The 24,113-nt window shown below is 35.4% G+C and overlaps 1 protein-coding gene across 2 annotated transcripts in view; it reads left to right on the top strand.

Moving 5' to 3' along the window:
* Positions 1-19,759, top strand: part of CHD1 (chromodomain helicase DNA binding protein 1) — a 67,583-nt gene extending 47,824 nt beyond the window's left edge. Inside the window, exons 19-37 of one of the 2 annotated variants that reach the window (XM_034440737.3) lie at positions 1,090-1,239; positions 1,858-2,006; positions 3,835-3,931; positions 4,018-4,113; positions 4,429-4,605; positions 4,999-5,159; positions 5,387-5,428; positions 5,943-6,073; positions 8,142-8,280; positions 8,694-8,844; positions 10,550-10,672; positions 10,972-11,106; positions 12,386-12,640; positions 13,108-13,248; positions 14,574-14,752; positions 15,107-15,203; positions 15,422-15,476; positions 15,822-16,032; positions 18,410-19,759. In XM_034440737.3, the coding sequence (XP_034296628.2) occupies positions 1,090-1,239; positions 1,858-2,006; positions 3,835-3,931; positions 4,018-4,113; positions 4,429-4,605; positions 4,999-5,159; positions 5,387-5,428; positions 5,943-6,073; positions 8,142-8,280; positions 8,694-8,844; positions 10,550-10,672; positions 10,972-11,106; positions 12,386-12,640; positions 13,108-13,248; positions 14,574-14,752; positions 15,107-15,203; positions 15,422-15,476; positions 15,822-16,032; positions 18,410-18,755 (2,835 nt within the window). In that variant the 3' untranslated portion in view covers positions 18,756-19,759. Of the gene's footprint in view, positions 1-1,089; positions 1,240-1,857; positions 2,007-3,834; positions 3,932-4,017; positions 4,114-4,428; positions 4,606-4,998; positions 5,160-5,386; positions 5,429-5,942; positions 6,074-8,141; positions 8,281-8,693; positions 8,845-10,549; positions 10,673-10,971; positions 11,107-12,385; positions 12,641-13,107; positions 13,249-14,573; positions 14,753-15,106; positions 15,204-15,418; positions 15,477-15,821; positions 16,033-18,409 lie in introns of both variants that reach the window. The other variant, XM_034440736.3, reaches the window with a different exon arrangement.
* The last annotated feature ends 4,354 nt before the right edge of the window (positions 19,760-24,113 follow it).

Below are 24,113 nucleotides of genomic sequence, written 5' to 3'. Positions count from 1 at the left end.
GCTAAACTGTCTTCTATCTGATTGTTCCTGTTTGTATCTTGTTGCCCTGCCTCCCAAGGTTATTTCCGCATAACATTACAGCACAGATCCTGTCTTACGAAGAACTTTGTAGAGCGCCTTTGCTCTTTGCTCTTCGTGGTGTAGGGGGGAAATGGCAGCTCAAAGTCGTATCTCTGGAGGCCAGTGGTAATGCCTCTGTTGATTACCAGAAATCCCATCATAACTTCCTGCAGGTCCTTAGATGGTGACTCATCTATTAACTCTGAAACAGGCTGCTAACTGTTAAACTCTTTGTTCAAGTCTGAGTTTACCATAACAAGTATGAGACTAATAAAAAAATAAACTTAATATGCTGTGTTTTTTTTTTCTTGTACCCTATTTCCCCCAAAATAAGACATCCCCTGATAATAAGTCCAATAGGGCTTTTGAGTGCATGGCAATAAGGCCAAGCACTTGGGCTTCAAAAAAATATAAGACAGGGTCTTATTTTCGGGAAAACACGGTACACATGAAGAAGCAAATGTTGGTGTGTTTAGAGATTCACCAAACAACAGGGTTAAAAATGTGTCATTATGGCAAAGCCCTGATTTAACAGACTAATTGAAAAAGGAGTACCTGTTAAAGATGAATGTCTATCAAATTAACAGTTTCTTGTAATCCTAAAAACAATGAATAGGCAGCGTAGGTAAACAAAATAAAGCTTTCATACATTATCCTGTCTCTCCTCTTTTCTCTTTAGCAGCTGCCACTGTTGTAGATCTCATCTGCCCCAATCTTCTGGCACCTTTCTTTCATGAGCCACCTCTGCCATTGACCCAATGCAATGTATATTTATTTATTTGCATTTTGTCAAAGTCCACTAAACAAAGATTAATGAGTTAACTTAGAAGTTTACTGTACTAAATTATGGCATTGATGTAAGCGATAGGGCTATCAGATAGAGCTGCAAAAATCCAGAAATCTATGAGGTTGCAGCAAAAAGATGCAGAAAACTCTTAAACTTTTCCTTCCATTTAACTTAGACAGCTTAGCTCACAAATATGTATGGTATATGCATTTTCCAATATTTAATTATTCTCTTAATTTCAGGATTTTTGCTTTTTACTGTCTACAAGAGCTGGAGGTCTAGGTATAAATTTGGCATCTGCTGATACTGTTGTTATATTTGATTCTGACTGGAACCCTCAAAATGATCTGCAAGCTCAGGCTAGAGCACACAGAATCGGACAAAAAAAACAGGTTTGAAATTTAAATTCTAATTTAATGTTTGATATACCAGAGCACAAACATTTAAATTTTCCTGCATTTTATCTCTATTTGTATTCACTGAATGGTTAATCAAGGTAGTTAAAGATGCCCTATTCCTGTGGTTCATTGCTGCAGAATTTTACTCCTTGAAAATAGATATGTTATATGGTTCATTTAAGTACATATATTGAACGGTGAGAGACAAGTAATCTTCGACTAACAACCCCGATTGATACCTGAATGGCACCACGAGACCAGACCTGATTTTTTCAACCATTTTTACAGTGATCGTTAAGTAAATCATGTAGTTGTAAGTCCAAATCATGTGATCATTAAGTAATTCCATTCTCCTGAGTGGACATTTTTTGCTAGAATCAGCTTTTAAAAAGTTCCAAATTGTGGTCACCAGTTGCCAAATGCCCGAAATACAAGGGTGGAGGGGGGCATGACATTTTATGAGAGCCAGAAGTGCTACCTATATGATTCAAATATAATACACGTTTGTAAATAATAAAATACATATTATTCCATTTCAGAATGCATATTGCTCTAAATAGTAACTTCTGTTTTCCTATGTAACTTTTAAATGTTTCTTTATTTTACCCATAGGTTAACATTTATCGTTTAGTGACCAAAGGATCAGTAGAGGAAGAAATTTTGGAGAGAGCCAAGAAGAAAATGGTTTTAGATCATCTAGTTATTCAGAGAATGGACACTACAGGAAAAACTGTATTACATACAGGTTCCGCACCATCTAGGTAGGTGTGTGTGTGTGTATGTGTGTGTGTGTGTTATAGACCTCCCTAAAGTACAAAAGTAATGTATTTTTATTTATTTATTTAAATTTGATTTATATGCTGCCCTTCTCCAGAGACTCAGGGCGGCTTACAGTGCGTTAAGCAATAGCCTTCATACTTTTGTATAATTTATATAAAGTCAGCTTATTTCCCCCACAAACTGGGTCCTCAGTTTACCTACCTTAGAAAGGATGGAAGGCTGAGTCAACCTTGAGCCTGGCAAGATTCGAATTTACTTTAATTGCAGACAGCTGGTGTTAAATTACAGTGCTTTAGTCTGCAGAGCTATCCAGGCTCCTATTAATTAGTGAGGTGTAGTTCTTTTGACAAGTATACATATATATTACTGAGAATCCCCATTTCTCTTCATTCCTGAATTATTGGGATATGGAAGAAGATACTTACCTGTTGCTTCATTCTTCTGCAGCAACTATTCTGTAAAGCCCAAGTTCAAGTTGCTCAAAAAAAGGGGGAGAAATATGGTGAGTGGGATGGTCAAAACAAGTAGGGATAGGTATTGAAGAAGAAAAGGATGTGAGCAAAATAAGATTTTTGTTTTGTTTTGTTATAGACTATCAGAGATAAGAATCCAGAACAGCGGTCCCCAACCTTTCCAGCTTGGCGGACCGGTGTGGGAAAGGGGGGATGGTTCCATGTGAGCATCAGGCACATGCATGAACTGCAAGCACGTGTACGCCGCTTGCGTGGCCTGGTTCCGAACAGGCAATGGCCCGGTAGTGGGCTGCAGCCCAGGGATTGGAGACCCTCTGATCTAGAGGTTCAAAAAGTCAATTATATCTTAATGTATTTTTTAAATATTTAGTTATTATGATTATTTAACTCCAGACAACTCTGAGCAGTTTACACATTAAAACCTAGAAATGACAGAAAAAGAGTACAAAACATAAATATGCGTGCAGAAGAAAAAAAATACATAAAAACAATTTAAAAACTCTATATGGGCTCAACAACCACTCTGTCCCAAGGTCTAAAGGAGTAGCCAGATTTTTAGTGACTTTTTGAATGTGGGAGGAAGAGCAATATGTATCTCTAATATTTCAGAATTTAGGTACTGTGACTGAAAAAGCAGGCTTCCTAGGTCCCAAGAGGTGACATTGCTTATTTGAGAAGTTCTAGATCTCACCTAATTTTCCTGAACTTACTGAGCAGACAGAAATATTGGAGATAGACAGTTCTTCCAATAAATCAATATTTGAGCTATGAAGGGTTGTATGACTGGTAGTCAACATTTGGAATTACACTGGCACCAAATGATAACCAGTGCAGCTTTCAGAGTAGGGATGTTACTATTGTTATAGTGTGCATACTTATTACTGCATGTGCTGCCATGCCTGTGCTACCAGCACTTTGTAATGGCTTCAGGATTAGCTCCAGGTAGACTGATCTAGGAGGCTGTTTGTGAAATGACTATGGTGTGAATTGCCATCTGAATCCTGATCCAGAATGGCATAATGGCTGCAATAGATATATATGAAGTCTGTCTGGACCACCACCACCACCTGGTTTTTGAGGAGAACCTATAAGTCCATGATGGCCCCCGGATTGCTACCCTATGTAGAACTAAGGATGAAATATCCACAGAGCCAAGGGGCCCAGATTATAAGAACCACTCGGTTTTGTCAGAATTGAGCCTGAATCTGTTCCTCATCCAGACTTGCACACTCTCCTGATACCAGGATGCAGCATCAATATCACATGAATGCCCTGGGTTGAAATATACAGTTGAGTATCCTCAGCATTCCTTGAAATTATTATTGTTCATTTTCAGCTCTGCTCCTTTTAACAAAGAGGAACTGTCAGCTATTCTGAAATTTGGTGCTGAGGAACTTTTCAAAGAACCAGAAGGGGAAGAACAGGAACCGCAGGTACAAGCAAATTAACTTCCTTGCATTTTATTTATCTGTAATTCAAAACCAAAATTCAATTGTATAATTTTATTTCATATTCTTAGGAAATGGACATAGATGAAATATTGAAGAGAGCTGAAACACGGGAAAACGAAACTGGACCATTAAGTGTGGGAGATGAATTGCTCTCTCAGTTTAAGGTATTAACATGCATGTTTACTTGTAAATGAGCATTTCCAAATTTGATGGTATTCATTTCTACATAAGCATACATACAGCTCTAGTTTAAATTAGTTTAGCCTTTATTTCCATTACAGCAGAGCTTTTAATGCAGAGGAATATAAATAATTGAAGCACGTTTGGTCAAATGTGCAAGTATTACAATTAAATGAATTAGTTTCTTATCAGTATTTTATTGGCTTGGTTTGGTAATTTATATACTGTATTTTGTCACAATATGTACACTATATAATGTGTGCATTTGTATTGTGTCTGGTAAAACAATATTTTTACAGGTGGCCAACTTTTCTAATATGGATGAAGATGATATTGAATTGGAGCCTGAACAAAATTCAAGAAATTGGGAAGAAATAATTCCAGAGGTCCAGAGACGAAGATTAGAAGAAGAAGAAAGACAAAAGGAATTGGAAGAAATTTATATGCTTCCAAGAATGAGAAACTGTGCAAAACAAGTACGCTTGACCTTTGAAAAGGGTTCACCTCTACATTGTCTTTTTTTTTTTATTTTATTTGATTTATATGCCGCCCTTCTCTGGAGACTCAGGGCGGCTTACAATGCGTTAAGCAATAGCCTTCATACTTTTGTATATTTATACAAAGTCAGCTTATTGCCCCCACAAACTGGGTCCTCAATTTACCTACCTTAGAAAGGATGGAAGGCTGAGTCAACCTTGAACCTGGGGAGATTCGAACATGCAGTAATTGCAGGCAGCTGGATGTTAATAACAGGCTATTAGTCTGCTGTGCCACCAGGCTCCTTTTGTTTTAGAACAATTGTTTATTTGAAATGCTAAATGTTAAGATTGAATTTGAGCACTCTGCACTCTTTTTTTAAAAAATAATAGATAAGTTTTAATGGAAATGAAGGAAGACGTTGTAGAAACAGAAGATATTCTGGATCAGACAGTGACTCTGTCTCAGAAAGAAAACGACCAAAAAAACGTGGAAGACCACGGACCATTCCCCGGGAAAACATTAAAGGATTTAGTGATGCAGAGATTCGGAGGTAAGGAACACATCATCATAATGTGTATTATCCAAATCTATTTCAATTTAAAAAGTAAAAATGGTCATCAGCTTTTCTAAAAGGCTTTATATGAACTTTTTCTGTGAGACAATCATTTCTAATTTGTCATTATTCACTAAGATTGATAAATATTTTTCTTTTCTCTGCTTATAGTGCTTAAAACAAGAATAATTTTCCACTTAATTTATCAAAACTGTTTTTCTTAGGTTTATCAAGAGTTACAAGAAATTTGGGGGACCTCTTGAAAGGTAAATAACTAATAAGTGGAATTTCTATTTTATAGTGAAGTATTCCAACGCTACTTTAAAAGACAAACAAAAGGAAAATATATACAGTTCTGTGCATGAAAGCCAGAATTCTGTAGCATTTACTTACTCCTGCAACAAGGATTTTTTCTATTTTAAAGTCAGTAAATAGAACTGTCAAATTTATATTATAAGAAAATAATAAGAGGAAAAAGCCAAATTAAAAAACTAGAGATGTAAAAGCTTAGAAAATAATAAATCACCCTCTCACACAAAAAATAGAGATATTTTTCCTATTCTTCCCCTGTAATGAAAATCTTCAGAAATAAGGAAAAAAACTGGCAAATGAATTACTGAAAATATCAATTACTATTACAAGGAGATGGATTGATTGTCTTTTCTTTCTTAATAAGAACTTTATTGAAATGTCTAGCATTAATGGTTTTATAGGGTTTTTTTTATGATGTAAAACGTTTGGTACTATTGAAACTGGAATTGTAATGTTAACCTGTTGCAGATTAGATGCCATAGCTAGAGATGCTGAATTAGTGGATAAATCTGAGATAGATCTCCGACGGCTTGGAGACCTTGTACATAATGGATGCTTCAAAGCTTTGAAAGACAACTCATCTGGACAAGAAAGAGCAGGTACAGAGTGCTTAACAACAGCTATGTGGTATGAACCCAAGCAAAGAGTTCAGATTACACCTTTTTGTTCCATAAAAAATCATAACATCCCTTGGTCGTGCCCTTGAGTTTATGAACAGGTTATTGCTGATATGGCTGACAGCAGTTTCCCATTTGTTGATGTATTTTCTCCTCCTCCTGTTTCCAGATACATCCAGTATAGCATGGTTGTTACCTTAGAACATTATTGGCAACAATCACAAAAATTAAAAAGTGAAAAAAATAGTTGTAAAGTGAATAGGAGACATAATAGATTATTTTCAGTAACTCCCATTTCTTTGGCCATTTTGACTAATGCTAAATATACCCATTTATGTATTTCGCCAATGCTATATTAACTGTTCTTATCTATTGGGCTAATTTCTCATCATGTAAAACCTTACTGTTTTAAGAACCTAAGAATGGATCTGTCTCTATTAAACTTGAAGAACAAGAAAAATAGTGTCATATAGGTAGTTAACAAGTTACACTAGCAATTGGAATCAGAATTTCTGCCACTAAGCAATATGGTCATAAAGTGTGACCCCTTAAGTGACCGCATAAAGTGTGACCACATGAAATATCTTCCCCTTCAGCTTCCCCCCCATCCCCCCAACTGCCTATTCTTCTTCATCTCTGCCATTTTGGCTTTCTTGCAGCTGCCTTTCAGGCTGTGTGGTCCAATGGCTGTTTGCCATGCTGCAGCTTTGGCTTTTTGGTATTCAGTGCTTCTCGGCCTGTAAGAAGTCCCTGAGCTGCAACATGCAGCCACCCCAGCCCAATGAAGCCTCAGCACCCATGGCATGAAAACCTCAGCTACTCCAGAAACGCCCAGACTTCCTCACCAACCTATACTACAAGGCTTCTGCCACCCAGTGCTCCACTGACTTTTGCTATGTTCTTGTTCCTGCTGAGGTGTGGCCCTTTGCAAGGCAGCTGCTGCCTGCATGAGATCTTCTCCAGGCCTTGTGAGGAAACTACTTTCTACCTCAAAAAGAAGACCATGTGCAGTCAACAGCTGCCTTTTGAAGGGCCAGTGTGGGCACATTTGGTCAGCATCAGGAGCACGAAGACAGCAGAGGTCAGCTGGGTGTTGAGAGCAGGGAACCAAAAAGACAGAGATGATGAGATATGTGACCGGGGGGGGTGGGGTGGGGGAGTTGAAGCACCTTTGCAGTCATAACTCAGACTGGTCTGCCAGGCATCCAAATTTTGTTCATGCCTGCCAGGTCACTGTAATTTCAGAATTTTTTTTTTTGTACCGTGGTAAATTCAGACAGTCACTGAACAAATAGTCATAACTCAGGGACTACCTATACACTTAATATAACCAGTATTAGGTAATACTGTGGTAAGATTTTATATAGGTAGTCCTTGACTTGTAACAACTCATTTACTGTGTTTTCCCGAAAATAAGACCCTGTCTTATATTTTTTTTGAACCCCGAAATAAGCGCTTGGCCTTATTTTCGAGGAGGTCTTATTATTTTGGGGCGCATGGAGCAAGATGTGAGTCCTCTTGCCATCTTACCTGATTTCCAGCTCTGTCTCCCTAATCCTAACCACTGTTTTAGGGTCATGTGACCACGATTTGTAAGCTTCCCAGCTGGCTTCCAGTAAGCAAAGTCAATGAGGGAAGCTAGATTCACTTAACAACCACATACTGTAATTCACTTAACAACTAAAGTGATTTGCTTAACAATTGTGGCAAAAAAGGTAGTAAAATGCGGCAAAACTTACTTAATAACTGCCTTGCTTAGCAACAGAAACGTTGGGCTCAATTGTGATCATAGGTCAAGTACTATCTTTATTCATAATTACTGTTTCAGTTTTTTTACCTCATGTTTTCAAAAGTCAGCATTCCTAGTCACTATGTTTATATCTTATGCATTATTTGCTTTTGAGACATAATTTTGTTTAATTGGCTGTACTCCTTTGGGTGGTTTTATATTGAACTGTAGAGCCTTTTGGTTTTTTTCACATTTTGGAGCGTTTATATAAAGAGAGTAAGAAAATCTAATACTTTTCCTTTGTTGCATTCTAAATTTAAGGAGGTAGACTTGGAAAAGTTAAAGGCCCAACATTCCGAATATCAGGGGTACAAGTAAATGCAAAATTGGTCATCTCACATGAAGAAGAGCTGGAACCATTGCATAAATCCATTCCTTCAGATCCAGAGGAAAGGAAGAGGTTTGTATGTCCGTATTTGTTTCCTTAAGTAGAAACTCTGACAATCGTAATCACGCTTTGCGTGATTTCATTCACGCAAAGGAGTTGCTATTTTATAATGGCTGAATTCTGAACTAGTTCCTGAGCTTGTAATCCTATTGCCAATTTGGTGACACTACTAAAGTGACTATGGTATAATGATCAATGTCTATCACTGCACTCAAATGTTTTAAGAAATGTTAAAACATTTTAATGATCCCAAAATAATCACAGTTCATTCATCATCTAACAGTTTTCACAGAACTGTTAATATACACAGTGAAGAAATAAGTTTACAATGGTAATAAATATTTAGTTAAACATGTTCTTTGTTTTTTATTGCTTGCGTTCTATTCTTAGACATTACTTCTGAAGCATACTCACTTTTTGTTTAGATACACCATTCCTTGTCACACTAAGGCTGCTCATTTTGATATGGATTGGGGTAAGGAAGATGATTCCAACCTTCTAATAGGCATTTATGAGTATGGATATGGTAGCTGGGAAATGATAAAAATGGACCCAGATCTCAGCTTGACACACAAGGTAAATCTTTTTTCTATTCATTAAATATAATGTTGCTTGAAAGATTAAAGCTGTTTCTTAGTGGAGTGTTCATAGTGACTTTTTATTTTGGAACTCTGCAGTGAGAGATTAGCTGGTGCCATACTATCTTAGTTAATTCATTTGGGATTTTATATTACTATTTCCATGATGTCTACAGAAAAATAAGAAAAATATTTTTCTATGGGTTCCCCTTACTTTTTTAGTGCATTTTAATCAGCAAAATATTTCAAAACCATCAAAATGTAAATTTTGATTTACATCAATAATGCCATCTATTTGATTCAGTACATGTCCATAAGAGAAAGTGCCACAAGTTAGCATGGGCCAAAAATATAGGACAGAATATAAATCTGAACGAATGGGATTCAATATGGAATAATAATCTTAAAATGACAAAGGCGACGACTTACAAGGAAACCAATACAAGCTGTTTTACAGATGGCATATGGCCCCAGCTAGGATAGCGAAGATCTACCCCAATTCGAGCCCTAAATGTTGGAAATGTGACCATCAGCAGGGTACTTTCTATCACTGCTGGTGGACTTGTAATCAGGCACAAAAATTCTGGAGGATGATATGGATGTGGATTAGAGAAATAATAAAAGAAAATTTTGATTTCAAACCAAAAGCCTTTCTCCTGGGAATTTTGAAAATTGAATATGCAAAAAAGAAAAAGTATTTAATTATACATATTCTGACAGCTGCTAGAATTTCCTTTGCCCAGTATTGGAAAGAAAAACAAATACCACCTCAAGAACATGTTATTGGCAAAATACTGGAGTGCGCCGAAATGAATAAACTGACTTCAGAAATTAATGACAGAGAGGATTCGGAATTTTATAGCATGTGGGACATGTGGTACGAATGGATGGGTAAAAGAAATAAAGAAGGAAATAGAGTACAGAGATTAAGTATTAATTAATAAACAAAATCCATGGAGAAATGAACAGTATTACATCTAGTCTTAGAGATTTGAGCACTATTATCTTTAAGTGTTTTGAAATTAAATTTAGCTTTAAGAAACAATATCAAATAAAAGACAAGTAATAATGTATGTAGATGTATATATGTATATTTGCACCAATGAACCGAAAATGTATTGAATGTATCACTATATGTTATAATAAAAATCAAATTCAAAAAAAAAAAAGAGAGAAAGTGCCACAAATTGAATGTACATTTTGCTGTATAGCAGCTGGGTAATATATTTCAAGAATGAATAGGTCTTAACATTTAATTCCATATTATTCCATTTCATCTGTATAGGTAAGTTTTCTTTCTTGGTCATCTGGAGTATTCCTTTGTTTATTGTTCATTTCATCCCATATTTATTACTTTATAACTCAAAGTGATGAACATGCATAATGTTCCTTCCTCCTCCTACAGTATTTCCCCACAACAAAAATTGTGTCTCAGTGTTTCTATGTATTGCACTATACAGATAGATATAGGGATGCTAGGAAGTTAAATAGATCAAATATTATACTTTAATGTGAACATTTACTGGTTAGGAACATATATTGTGAGCCTCCCAGAATCAATTTGGAATGGGCAGCATCAGATTTGAATCAAATAAATAAATACATAGATCCATAATATATTTTCAATTTTAGCTTCAATTTTGTCCATATCCACTATTGCTACTGATATATTCTGAAGAAAATATATTAAATTGTGCTTTCAGATTCTACCAGATGACCCAGATAAGAAACCCCAAGCCAAGCAGTTGCAGACCCGTGCAGACTACCTCATAAAATTATTGAATAAGGACATTGCAAGAAAAGAAGCACAAAGACTTTCTGGAATAGTAAGTAACCTGTTGCAGCAAAAAGCAAGACACTGAACATTCATCTTATAGATATGTAATATATCTGCTTACATTATTTACATTTTGAAATTACCTCTATATCTGTCCATATATAGATAGGTTAAATCAGGATTCTCCCTGAACAAATTGTTCATGCTTATTTATTAACTAGTTCTGGGTATGATTCTTGTTATTTTTAAATTTTAAAACATGCAACTCATTGATTTTTAGAAACAATAAGACACTAAAAATAAGTCTTAGCATCTTTCTGATACTCACAATGCTTTTCTTATATTTAGGGAGGTTCCAAGAGAAGAAAGTTAAGAATGAAAAAGAGCAAGATTATAAAAGCAATAAAAATGAAAGAGGAGTTAAAGAGTGACACATCACCACCACCTTCAGATAAGTCTGATGAAGAGGAAGAAGATAGCAAGGTGAATATATTGAAAATGTTATCTATAAATTTATTTAGCTGTTTTATTACCAGTTTATTCAATCTTCACATTGGGAAAAATTGTATAAAACTGATATCAAAATCACAGGTTCGGGATCTAAATGAAATTCCTAAGGTGATTTCTGGTATATTTGTGTTTTAGATCCCATGGTAAACTAGCTCTCTAATTTAAGGCAACAACTTGAAGAATGCAGTCAGCATAAAAGTGAAATAAGATTTTTTCTTAAACCTGTTTTATTGTATTATACAATAAATGTCTCTTATTAGAAGTCATTGCTAAGTGGCAGTGGAACATTGCATATATTTAGGATATTCCTGTGTTTTTGAAAATGCTTATGTACCTCAAATTAAAATAATTTAAAATATAGATTTTAAGAAGATTTTTTTTTTATTCAAGAAAGAGCAAAGAACAGTAGGTAGGCTTTTAAAATGTCTTTTTACCTTAAAAATGTAACTTTATTTAAGTTTCCTGAACTAAGAATCAGAAATTACAATCTCCAGTTGCCTGCTTATTTTCATTCTTACAATACATGACCTTTTTAGCAAATTGCAAAATAAGATTGACATTTATTTGTTTCTTAAAGTCTTAAAAAATATGGCTGGGATTCTGACTTGAAGAAGGGCCTCTTAACATGATTTAGAATACAACATTCTAATAAAATATTAAAACATTAAAAAAATGGAAGAAAAAAATTAATTATAGTATTAAGATAAAAAGTAGAATGAAAAATTAGGCATACTCTACCAAATGTTTTTATTTGGTATTTATTTTATTTAATTTATTTTTAGGTTACGCTTAGGATTTTTCCTGTGATTGCTAAGCTGAGGAAAAAATTAGTAGTGTTTAAATAATTGTTTAAAATTGTAAAATCAACTGTTGCCTGAAAAGATTTTTGTTTTAATAAAATACATTAATGGGAAATAATACAAGAAAAGGGGAAATGGTAGATACGTTAAGCGTTTTTTCCTTCATCATTGATTATAAATAGAAATAATTTGAAAATTAGATTTAAATAGCAAAGAATGTCTAGTCATTTTAACACTCCAAATCCAATTTACCTGTGTTTCATTGAGTAATAAGATTTTTAAAAAGCCAATAATTGACAAGAGGAATAAAATAGAAGAATGTGTCAGAACAAATGACAAAATTGCTAAATAATATCACTTTCCTTTTGTTTCTGATGCATATCACTTGTCCATTTATATGCCAATCAAACGTTTAGATTTTTCATTTCAGCAGATATGTTTATATGTTATAGGATGAAATGGTTTCATTGAAAAATCCAAGTAAGATAAAAATGGAAAAAGAAAATGAAGAAAATCTTGATGCAGATATTGCTTTGAAAAAGCAGGCTGATGAAAAAAGAGAAAGTAAGGAAAATAAAAAGGAACTAAAAAGGGAGAAAAAAGAAAAAGAGGACAAGAAGGACATGAAAGAAAAAGATATGAAAGAAAAGAGGGAAAGCAAAGGAAAAGAATACTCCCACAAAGAAAAAGAAGTTAAAGAAGAAAAGGTAATTAAGCCCTATTAGATTGCTTGATCTCTTTTATAACAGGGCTGTATTCTAGTACTCAAGAGCTGTCCAGTCTTTTCCAGGCATTCACATGTATGTCAGGAGCTTCACTCCAAATGTACACGGGGCAGGAAAAACAGCAAAATTTAATCAAAATTAAATAATGCTAAAGTTTGTTTTTTCTTTTCCTTGCTTAAAATATTGTAGTTTAGTTACAGCTTTTGAAACTTATTGGCAAACCTATCCCATGTTGAGGAGTTAATGGAACATTCAAATCTGTGACTAAGGTTCTGCGCCTTCATTCTATAATATGCTTCATTTGTATATTGGGGGGGGAGGGGTTTCCCCTTCAATTCACTCTTTGAATGAAATCTAGCCAGTTCAGGATGCTATGGAATAACAAAGCATATGTCCAATAAATTACATTGTTCGCAGCATTTTAGACTCTTGATTTTTTTTATTTGTAGACAAATGATTATAAGTCTGACAGCAAAGACAAAATAAAAAAAAACCCTTCAGCAGACACACCTGTTCATATAACAGCAAGTGGTGAACCTGTTCCTATATCAGAAGATTCAGAAGAGTTGGATCAGAAAACGTTCAGTATAGTAAGATTATCTTCAGTACTAGCAAATATATTGTTATTTGATCATACCACTTTGTTTGCCTTGTTGTGAATTGCATATGTACAATCTGTTGTCAGGAAAAAAAAATCCATATAGAGTTTAACTAATGGATTTGGGGTTCTGGCTGATTTCTAGAAAAGTGGTGTTTTATCACCGGCAACGTCAACTAATATGGGAGCAAAGGAGTGTTGAGAGGTAGAATTTTCTCAGCAGGCAAAATTTTGCAAAGTTTAGTTGGGCTCTGACGCACTACTGCCATCTCAGAGTCTCCTTCTGCAAAGTGGCATTGCTGGCCAAGATACTGAGTGATTATGACAGACTGTCTGTTATTTGATAAATGTATACCCTGCGTCTCATATTAGAGTTAGCGCATCTATTTTTTTCTACAAGAATTACTTCATGAGGTGTGCTGAGCTGAAAGAGAGTGACTGGTCTAAAGTCACCCAGTGAGCTTCCATGACTGAAGTTGGACTACAAACTTGATCTTCCTACTCCTGGCCTATCACCTTAACCCTTTAGATCTTCTTTTAGGAGGATAACTATTGCAGCAAGTATTGACCAAAATTAGATGATGGCCTAGCCTTTATGTTGGATAAATAATGAAAAATAGAAAATAACAGCATGTGGCAAAAAAAAATATTTTCAGTCTGTCAGAACAGAGCCATTTTTGTGTAATTATAGTTAACTATAGGGACTATTTTTTACAAAAAGGCTGTGGAGTATCTTGACTAGGTACCTGAACAGAAACACGGAAAGTATGAATCAGAGTTCCAGTCACAATGGACCATCCCACTTACTAAAAATTATTAAAAAGGCTTTTCTGAAGATTAACCATACCTGTAGAAACTGTCAGCTTGGAATCCTAGTTCAGATTTCAAAACCATAGGAAAGTTGTAACTATTTATCTGTTGCTATTTCAAAAGAATAGAAAGGGAGTTGCACTTAAGAACAAAGTTAATGATCATATGACACTTTCCCAGTTCAAAATGTGCCCATGAACCTGAAATAATTGGGAAAAGTTGTTACAAGTTGCAATAGGTAACTTAGATACCTCTGAAATTTGTTTGCTTTTTCCATTTCAGTAATGATCTACTTGTGCATAGTTAGTTTTAAATATTTATTATTTTAATCTGATGTTTAATATAAAATTGAAAGTTACATTAATTTGTAATAGAAGGCTTTCAATATAAGAGAACAAGTGTAAATGGAATCACTCTACTGTAAATTTTATGTGTATGTAAGTATCAACTTGTTTAGCAGAACTCTGAATATTGTTTGTGAATATATGAATATCATTTTTTTTACAGTGCAAAGAAAGAATGAGGCCTGTCAAAGCGGCATTGAAGCAGCTGGATAGACCAGAGAAAGGTCTTTCAGAAAGAGAACAACTAGAACATACTAGACAGTGTCTCATAAAAATTGGAGACCATATAACTGAATGTCTAAAAGAATACACAAATCCTGAACAAATTAAACAGTGGAGAAAGTAAGTAAATACACAGATCTACTGAGCTTTTAGTTGCTTTATCATTAAACAGTTTATAGGATTACCACTAGGTGGAAATTGGTCTCTGTTACAGCCGCTACTGTGTCAAAGTAATATGTTGGAACCAAGTATTCTCTGCCAAGTTTAAGACTTGTATTTTTGTGCAAATTATTTCATAATTAGCCACCTAATTCATTTTTTATCTGGAACATGGTCTAATTTGTCTTTGAATAAGAACATCTAATAAATAAGACAGTATTGAATCATAGCAGTAATTTACTGATAGTTGAGAAATGTAACCTGTTAAAATTAAGTCTACATTTTTTTTTCTTTCTTTCTTTTTTTCAATTTTAGGAATTTGTGGATTTTTGTTTCCAAATTTACTGAATTTGATGCCAGAAAACTACACAAATTGTACAAACATGCAATTAAAAAACGCCAGGAAACACAGGTGAGGGGGGAGAGTTATTAAATACTTGCAGATAATGCTGCACGCTGTTTTGTTACGAATAAAAAATGTATCCCATGGATGGGGCTTTGCTTGTGCGGCCCAGTTTCTTCATGCCGCAGCCCTGTGCCAGCCCACAAACCTGGGGTTGGGGATCCCTGATCTAGTTGAAACTTATCAAATGAAACCTAAATAATATTTTATTTGACTTTTTCCAGCAGTATAATGAACAAAATATCAATAGCGGTGTGAACACAAATTTGATTAGAAATCCAGGTAAGCTATTAACTATTATGCTAATTGTTATACAATATTGTATTATAAGGACATATTCTCCATACTGTTTTCGTATTCCAATTTTAAATATCTCTATGAAATGGGAAAATATTTCCATTTCCACTTTAGTATAAACCTATTTAATTTATACTTTCCACAAACCAAATGGCATATCAATACTGGCCTGAATTTCACAGTTCTCCAATTTTTTTAAAAAGTGTAATTTGCATAGAGATGTGTGTATATTGCTAGAAATAATATAAAATACCTTATGTTAAAGATCATTGTTTGCAAGCATTTGCAAATATATAAATTGCTGATGCACCTCTATTTCCATTTAAGCAGATGTGGAACGGTTAAAAGAGAACACAAATCATGATGACAGTAGTAGGGACAGTTATTCCTCTGACAGATACTTATCACAGTATCATGATCATCACAAAGACAGACTTCATGGAGATTCGTACAAAAAAAGTGATTCAAGAAAAAGGCCTTATTCCACTTTCAGCAATGGAAAAGATCATAGAGATTGGGATCATTATAAACAGGATAATAGGTAAGTCCTGTGATGTTTCTTGAGTCCAGTGCTCCCAGACATTTCATAATTCTTACTTATCATTAATGAGATAATAATGTACTAAGTTCAGGAAATGATAACATTTATTGATATAATTTTAAATTCATAATATACTTAACACACCTTGAACAAAAACCATAATGTAGTAGGGGACGATAGCATGAAAAGGATCAGGACTATGCATCAGTTTCCATGAATCTACATGAGAAGAAGTTCATTCTCTTCTCACAAACATGCACACCTTGGGAGGAGAGCAGATAAGATGCCAGCTGAAGACAATATGTGGCAACTATTAATTTCTGTTCTTATACTTAGCATGTATTCCTGAGTTAACAACCACTTGTTCAGCAATCATTCAGTTACAATTTCTGCTGAATGAGTGCTGGTTACAACTGGTACTTGAAGTTCCAACCATTCCAGCACCCGCCATGGCCATGTGGTTGTGATCTAGAAACTAGGCAGCCAGTTTGCAGTTATGACAGTCACAGTGTTCTGTGTTCATGTGATTGCATTTATGACCTCTACCAGCTTCCCACAAGCAGAATCAATGAGGAAGCCAGTAAAGAGGGTCACAAGTTGCTCAGATAAGCCTCTCCCATCCACACACTCACCATCAGCCCCTTGGGCACTCGCACCTCACCAGCCACCCACACCCTACATAGCCAGTCCCCCACCCAGAAGTAGTCATCCCAATCCCTTCCACTTGTGCACCTTCTCCCATCCAGCAGCAGCCAGCCCAAGCCTCACCGGACTTATACATTGCCTCAACAGCGATCTTGATATCCTCACTCTCCCTCCCACTCTCTCCCACCCAGGAATGGCTGCTTACCTGCTTGCCAGCCTGCTTGCAAGCCACCTGGGTTTTGCAACTTCCTGCTGGCTTCCTCACTGACTTTGCTTATTGGAAGGTGGGATGCAGGTACTGCCTTGGCTAAGCAATGCAGTCATCTGGGGTCTCTCTTTACTATTATATCACTTAGCAATGGAAATTATGGACCCAATTGCTGTAGAAACTGAAGGATTACCTGCATAACAATAGACTTCCAGTGCTTATTTTATTCATGTGTTTATTAAATTTATATGTTAGCCAATTCCCAATGTTACTGACTCATAAGTGTAACAAAATAAAAAAGAGCAAAAATGCTAAAAATCGGAAAAAAAGGGAGAAACCTACACAAAGCAAGGGAAGTTCACTCACCAAACTTCTAGAAGAAAACCCAGGTCCTCAAGTCCCTTCAAAACACCACAAGGCATCCATATCTAGGGGGAGTCTCATTTCAGAGGGCAGGTGCTTCTGCAGAGAAGGGACACTTCTGGAGTCCTGACAGAGAACATTGTTTAGCTGAAAGAACTCAAATTGCTTCATCCCTAGCATTGAACAGGGTTCAGAATCCAGAGCCTGCAGTTGATACATGTTGTCTCACAATCTCGGAAGGAGCAGTTGGTGGAAATGAATAGAGGAAAGTGGGCAAGTCAAGCTACAGGTCACTACTTTTTAAGAAGTAAAAAATTGGTTGTGGCCTCTGTATCAGTGCAGAAGCTTTGTGGTGACTCCATAGGGACTATATCAAGTATATTGGTTATAAGCCAGCAGTATTGCCACCTCCCTGTTCAAAAAACAATTCCAACAGTTTAGGTGGAAAAGACTCATGAATACTTCTGTACAGAGATTTTGTACTGGTGCCTGAAAGAAATCTATGTTGCACATTTCACCTGTTCCTGTAGAATCTGCCTTTTTTTCCCAAATTTATCTCCACATGTTCTAAGTAATTGACCCAGCATATCCCACTTAGTTTCCTCATTTTATTTTTGTGGTTTTTGTCAGTTCATGTGGCTGATTAAGTGTGATATTAAATATATGCATATGATGATATTAAAGGCATCTGTTTTGAAAGGCTAATTATAAAAGGAATCAGCATTTAAAGAGAAAATTATATTCTTTTCTACTGCAGTCATGAAACGGGTTTTCCCCTTGTGAAAATAGTATTTGCATTGGAAATACTGTTTTAAAAATCCTGAGTTCCATAATCACTGAAGGACAGAAAAAAATTAATCCTGTGCCGTTATAGTAGATATCTTGAATAAGGTTGCTTTTCAACTTTTATGTCCCAAGACTTTCCACATCAAAAAAAAAAAAGAAAGAAAGAAAGGAGGGGGAGAGTAGGGGTAACAAATCTTCCTTTCTGTGAATGAGTGTTTCTAAATTTGACAAATAGATAAATGCTACATTTCCAAGAACGCAGATTTACTTTTAGAAAGTTGTGAAACCTTTATAAAATAATTTGGGGTGTAGATTCTAAAGCTATATTATTTTAAGTTAACTTCCACTATAATAATTATTTTTCTTTATTTTCAGATACTACAATGATAGTAAACATAGAAAGTTAGATGATCACAGAAATAGAGATCACAGGTTGAATCTGGAAGGAAGTTTTAAAGACAGTCGATCACATTTAGATCACCGGATACATTTAGATCATCGATCCAGTTCAGACTACAGTCATCATAAATCTTCAAGAGATTATAGGTATCACTCAGATTGGCAAATGGACCACAGAGCTTCCAGTAGTGGACCCAGATCACCATTAGATCAACGGTCACCTTATGATTCTCGATCTCCTTTAGGACATAGATCTCCTTTTGACCATTCAACAGATCATAAAAGTACACCGGAACATATGTGGAGTAATCGGAAAACATAGCAAAGACTTAACAATTCATGGACTTCTTTTTAGCCATACACAAATAAAACTAACACAGTAATTGCCTTACACGACTTGAAAGATGTGGACCGGATGTGCTCTGAGTAGCAGTATTGTTACTACTTTCCAGTATGCTAGTTATATTATCCCCACAGAAGAAAAAATATTTTTGTATTTAAAGTTTTAATGCTGCACTGTGCTGCAAATGTTGTGGCACATTTTTTTAAAGAAATAGGAAATGTTTACTTTTTACAGGGACCTCAACACTGCCCAACTTAGACTGGATCTTAATCTGAATTCCTTGTCAATAGTTTTATCCTGAATTCAGTTTAAATTATGCTTTTAGATGAGTATTCACATGATAATCTGTGATAGTATTTCAGGAAAGGGGATTTTTTTCAAAGGATGTAATGACCTAGTTCACTTTCCAAAGCTACTTGTTTACGTTATACGCTGCGACCACCTTGCCGCTTTTTCATCACAAGCTTGAATATTTAAATTCTGTACTTATAATTGTAAAATAGTCAGGCGTTCTCCAGTTTGATCAGTTGTAATGCCTTTTTACAAAATGACTGTAAATTATTGTAAATTAATTAAATGAGCTTCCCCTCCCCTGACTTTTTCTTTCTAAATTGGTTTGGCTGATCATTTCCTTTTTAATTTTTTTTTTAAAAAAAGTTCAGATGAAATAATTAGAATCTAAAAAGGAAAATAAAAAAAACTGTCTGCCTTTATAAGAAGAAAATTCAATCCTACAGATTGGACTACATGCAAATGAATTTTTATCCCCTGACATTTGACTCAGGTTGGACAATTACGTCCATTATTTCTTTTATGTTTATATGCCCACAAGATGGATTGTCTTAAAAGCATATTCAAAGCTATTCTGAATCTAAAACACGCATGTTTATCAGAATAAATTTATGATTCAATCATATTTATCTTCTGTAATTTTGCATTTCAGCAAATAAAAGCTACACTCTAAAAGTGTAAAATCCCTGTTACCAATTTGCTTGGGTAATTATTTAAAAAACTATTTAGTCTAGAAATAAGCAGTTAGGTTCTAACATTGGCTCTCAGAGGCTTATATTCATATCCTCAATTATTAGCTTGGCAAAAGGATGGACTTGGCTGCTTCAATTCACAGTTGTTGATTTGTAAGGAAGATCTGGATTAAAAATACATTTAAAAGCTGTTACCAAGATTCTTTTGGGAACTTGTAATCTTTATTTCAGTTAAACAGAGTTATTGTTTAAACTGCATAGAACTGTTTCCATGGCACAGCAAAGTGATGCCAGATTTTCTTCTTTTTCTTAGTCCCGGTGCAACAAACAGCAACTGATGTTGACATTTTTAAATTGAGTGCCTAGCACAAATATGTAGCTTCTACTCTTTTTTTATCCCTCCCAGCAGATCCCTAGGTAAATAGAAAACATTGCTTAAAATCAATGCCAACTCAAATTCATATCCTTTAATTGTGCAAATATAGCTAAGAAAGAAAAGTTGTCCTTGCTAAAATATTGATTTTTCATTATGAAATTGTGTTTCTGCTTACACATGGTTATGAACAAAACTAAAGTGGTTGTTACATATTTTTAAAATACAGCTTTTCTTGTTTGTTGCAGAAAACACAAGTATTAGTTACCAAAATATTTATTATGACATGAACAGCCCATTTCATTAAGATGTTTGGATATTTCTTTACAGCTATGGGGGAGTTGTGGTAGTTTATAGATTGCAAAGTTAATGTCTACAAGTATCTTTACAATGGGGACGATAAACATAAATGCTCATGTTTTGTGAATTTGTGACACTAAAGAAATATGTTTTCTTCCACTCATTTGAAAAACTTGCAAAACATGTATTGAGAGATAACCTATTTTCCCTTAGCATAATATACATTATTTGGAGGTGATACATTGTCTATTTCAGTCCGTGGAAGGCCAATTTACAGGCTTAGGACATGTGGATGGAACTTCTGATTACTCTTGTAAAAATCTGCCTGCAATGAAACCAGGCATAATATATGTTGCGTGATGATAACGCTCTTGTGCTGGAGTATCATCAAGCAGAACAAAACTTCTCACTCGTTTCTGCATTCTTTCAGCTGATTTGTATGTTCATAAAGGAAGTCCTCAAACTGGAATTCTTCACAAAGAATTTTTGAACAAGACTTCTGAAAACAATAGCTTTCCACAAAAGATACAATAGGGATAATTTAAACATATGTTTATAGAAGATATAATTATAGACTAGGTCTAGCAGATTTAAGGAAACTGAATAAATTAATTTACATAAGGGCAATGCATTCTCATAATACCTTATTGAACAGTTATTTTAAAATGCTATGCATATTAATGTTTCCTATAAAAATATTGTAAATTATAAACAGCTTAATAGATGTCATTTGTATTTTGGTTATGTGGTAACCTATATTAACAGTTACTTGCAAAGTTTTTGGAAAAAATACAGGGCTCTAGGTATTAAATTTCAATATGTGGTGCAAACAGTGAAAACATGAGATGCTAATGAGTAAAATTTAATGTTGAAACCAGGGAAGGGTACTGTTGATGGGAATCGTAATCTTTATATGCATAAATATCCTGACATTTTTCAAGGTGTGCTACTTGGTTCTGCAATTTATGAAGCATCCAAAGTAATGACCAACAGAATTATGTTGAATCTAGGTAAATTTTGGTACTGTAATTTGGGAACTGGCTTGCTTTGTTCTAGCTCAGTTGAAGCAGATGGTCGGATTTCGCTGGAAAGTGGAGAATTGCCCTGAACTATGGTCAGGAGTGAGAGGACTCAGAGAAACCGTCTGGTCAGATCCACTGAGTCGAATAAACTGGGGGCGATGGAGGCCCGAGGAGGCGTGGCCAAAACAATTCGACTCAGTGACTGGCCAGACCAACTGGATCATCCCACTCCTGACCCACTCCGCAGCCTTCTGGAAGAAAGCTGTATTCCTATGTTAGAGGTTCCCAATTTATTGACGTTAAGCCAGCCTTCTCATGAGAAACCCAGGAGTTTCTTCAGTAAGATAAATACTGTAACTTCAATCCACCCTATTCAGAAGTTTTTTATAACTATCGATCCTCTGGTAATGCTGTTTTTTTATGTCTGCAATGTTGTTGAACCATGTTGAAGGCAACTGACCGACTTCAAGTGAAATTGAATACTGAGTTTACTGATTGATGAATATCTAAGAGCCGAGGTGACGCAGTGGTTAGAATGCAGCACTGCAGGCTACTTCAGCTTACTGCTTGCTGCAGTTCAGCAGTTCAAATCTCACCGACTCAAGGTTGACTCATCCTTCCAAGATCGGTAAAATAAGGACCCAGATTGTTGGGGGCAATATACTAGCTCTGTAAACCACTTAGAGAGGGCTGTAAAAGCACTGTGAAGTGGTATATAAGTCTATGCTATTACTATCTATATACCACTAACATTTGTCATTCCTTTACCTGGCCAAAATGGTGCATCACAGGGCAACAATTTTTGAACTAAGGTACCTAGTTCAATACCTTGGTTATTCTACCAGTAATAAAACACCAGGGCAGCTTGCAGAAAAGATCCACAAAAGATGGCAAAATAGCTTGCATAATATTACAATATTTTTAGGAATTAAACTAGAGGAAACTTAGAAAAATGTGGCATTTTTAATGCGCACAGACTCTTCTAAATACAATAATGAGCTTATAATAGATATATCAAAGCCAGACCTGCAACATAATGGGTAAAGAACATTGTATTGCAAATAATTTCTAATATATCTTGATCCCATCTATCACAATAGATAAAACATTGGAAGTAATTCATGCTAGATCACAGCAATTACTTCATAATGAGGCAGCTGTTGGACTTGGACACAAGTGTGTTGATTCAGAAGATGGACATCAATCCCAGCTTTGGTGTTGACAATACATAATCACCATGAGCTTTGTAATGGCAAAGGTAATTTGATCCACAAAGCCAAAGATTCTTTACAGAATCTGTGACCACCTGCAAATTTCCCTAATGTGAGGAAAGGGCCTTCATAAAGCAACTTTTCATTGCTGCATTACAACCCATGCATGGATCCATACATCTCTATAGAATGTTCTCCTTTATTGATAGAGAAATTAATTGGAGGAATTTTTTGAGTTTAATGCATCAGATGATCTTGTAAGATGAGACAAAATAGCCAATCAGACATCATTTTGGTAAATTGATTTTTCTAGGAGCTACAACCTCAGAATTACACGCCTTAGTTCTGGTTTTGATCTTTCCAAATCATACTTGATTTTAATCAATTAAAAAATGCTACTAGAAGAGTGTAATGCCAGAAAGCAATTCATGGCTCTGCCCACAGGAATCAGCTCCGAAGGGCATAGATTCACTCACGTGCACTTCAGAGCTGATGCTTGTGGGCATAGATTCACGAGATTCACTCACGTGCACTTCAGAGCTGATGCTTGTGGGCATAGATTCACGAGTTTTCTACCTATAAGAAATATTGAGTATCATATATTGATTCATTCAACTTGTGACTGTTTTGGTAGGGAAAGTCTACTGGTTGTAAAATTCCATTGGGTACTGAATTAGGCTTTGGGTAAAAGCTTTTGGGGGGGCTTTGGACAATTCAGAGGTTGGTTGCCCAAGGCAAGAAGTTTAGCTCTCATTAATTAGCTTGCAAAGCTCCAAAATGGTCAATCTTGGGGGCATACCCATTTGAATGAACATTAAAGCACCTGTGGAGGGATGAAACATACCTAACGGAAGAGAAATGCAAGTTTTAGAACCTTCTTTGAAAAAGTTCCAGTAACTTAAAAAGAAAATCACAATCAGACAGTCTGTCAAATTAGAGATGGGTTCAGGCAGTTTTGTATGAAGGAAATTCTTATGGTAAAGTTTTGTTTTGTTAAAAAAAAAAAGGTTATCATACCAATAGAAAGTGAACTATTGGCTCGTTACTGCTTATCGGCTTAAAACAAAATGACAATTTTCATTAGGACAAAACCAACAGAATATTTTAACATGCTACAAGAAAGAAAGTGATATCCTTTAACACTTGCTTCAAGGGCACAATTCAAGCAAATATTTTGAGCAGTTTCTATAAACATCATTCAGCTAAAGTTCATCAATGGTTCAAGTTTGTCCTAAGGGAGACAGTGATCCCCCTAAAGCCCTTTGGAAAGAACTAGCTCATCTCAATGGGCACTCCTCACCATCCTTGCCTAAGACCCTGGGCAATTTATTTCTCCAAAGGAGTCAACAGTGTGATTGTTTGATTAGACTCTCCATCCCCCACAAAACACCTTTTACAGAACTCTTCCAACATTGGCATTAATCCTGCAATTAGTAAATGGACTTGTC

Source organism: Pantherophis guttatus, chromosome 2, assembly GCF_059756535.1.
Source record: "Pantherophis guttatus breed Tessera chromosome 2, ASM5975653v1, whole genome shotgun sequence".
Lineage (NCBI taxonomy): Eukaryota > Metazoa > Chordata > Lepidosauria > Squamata > Colubridae > Pantherophis > Pantherophis guttatus.
This window is presented reverse-complemented; position numbering and strand designations above follow the sequence as displayed.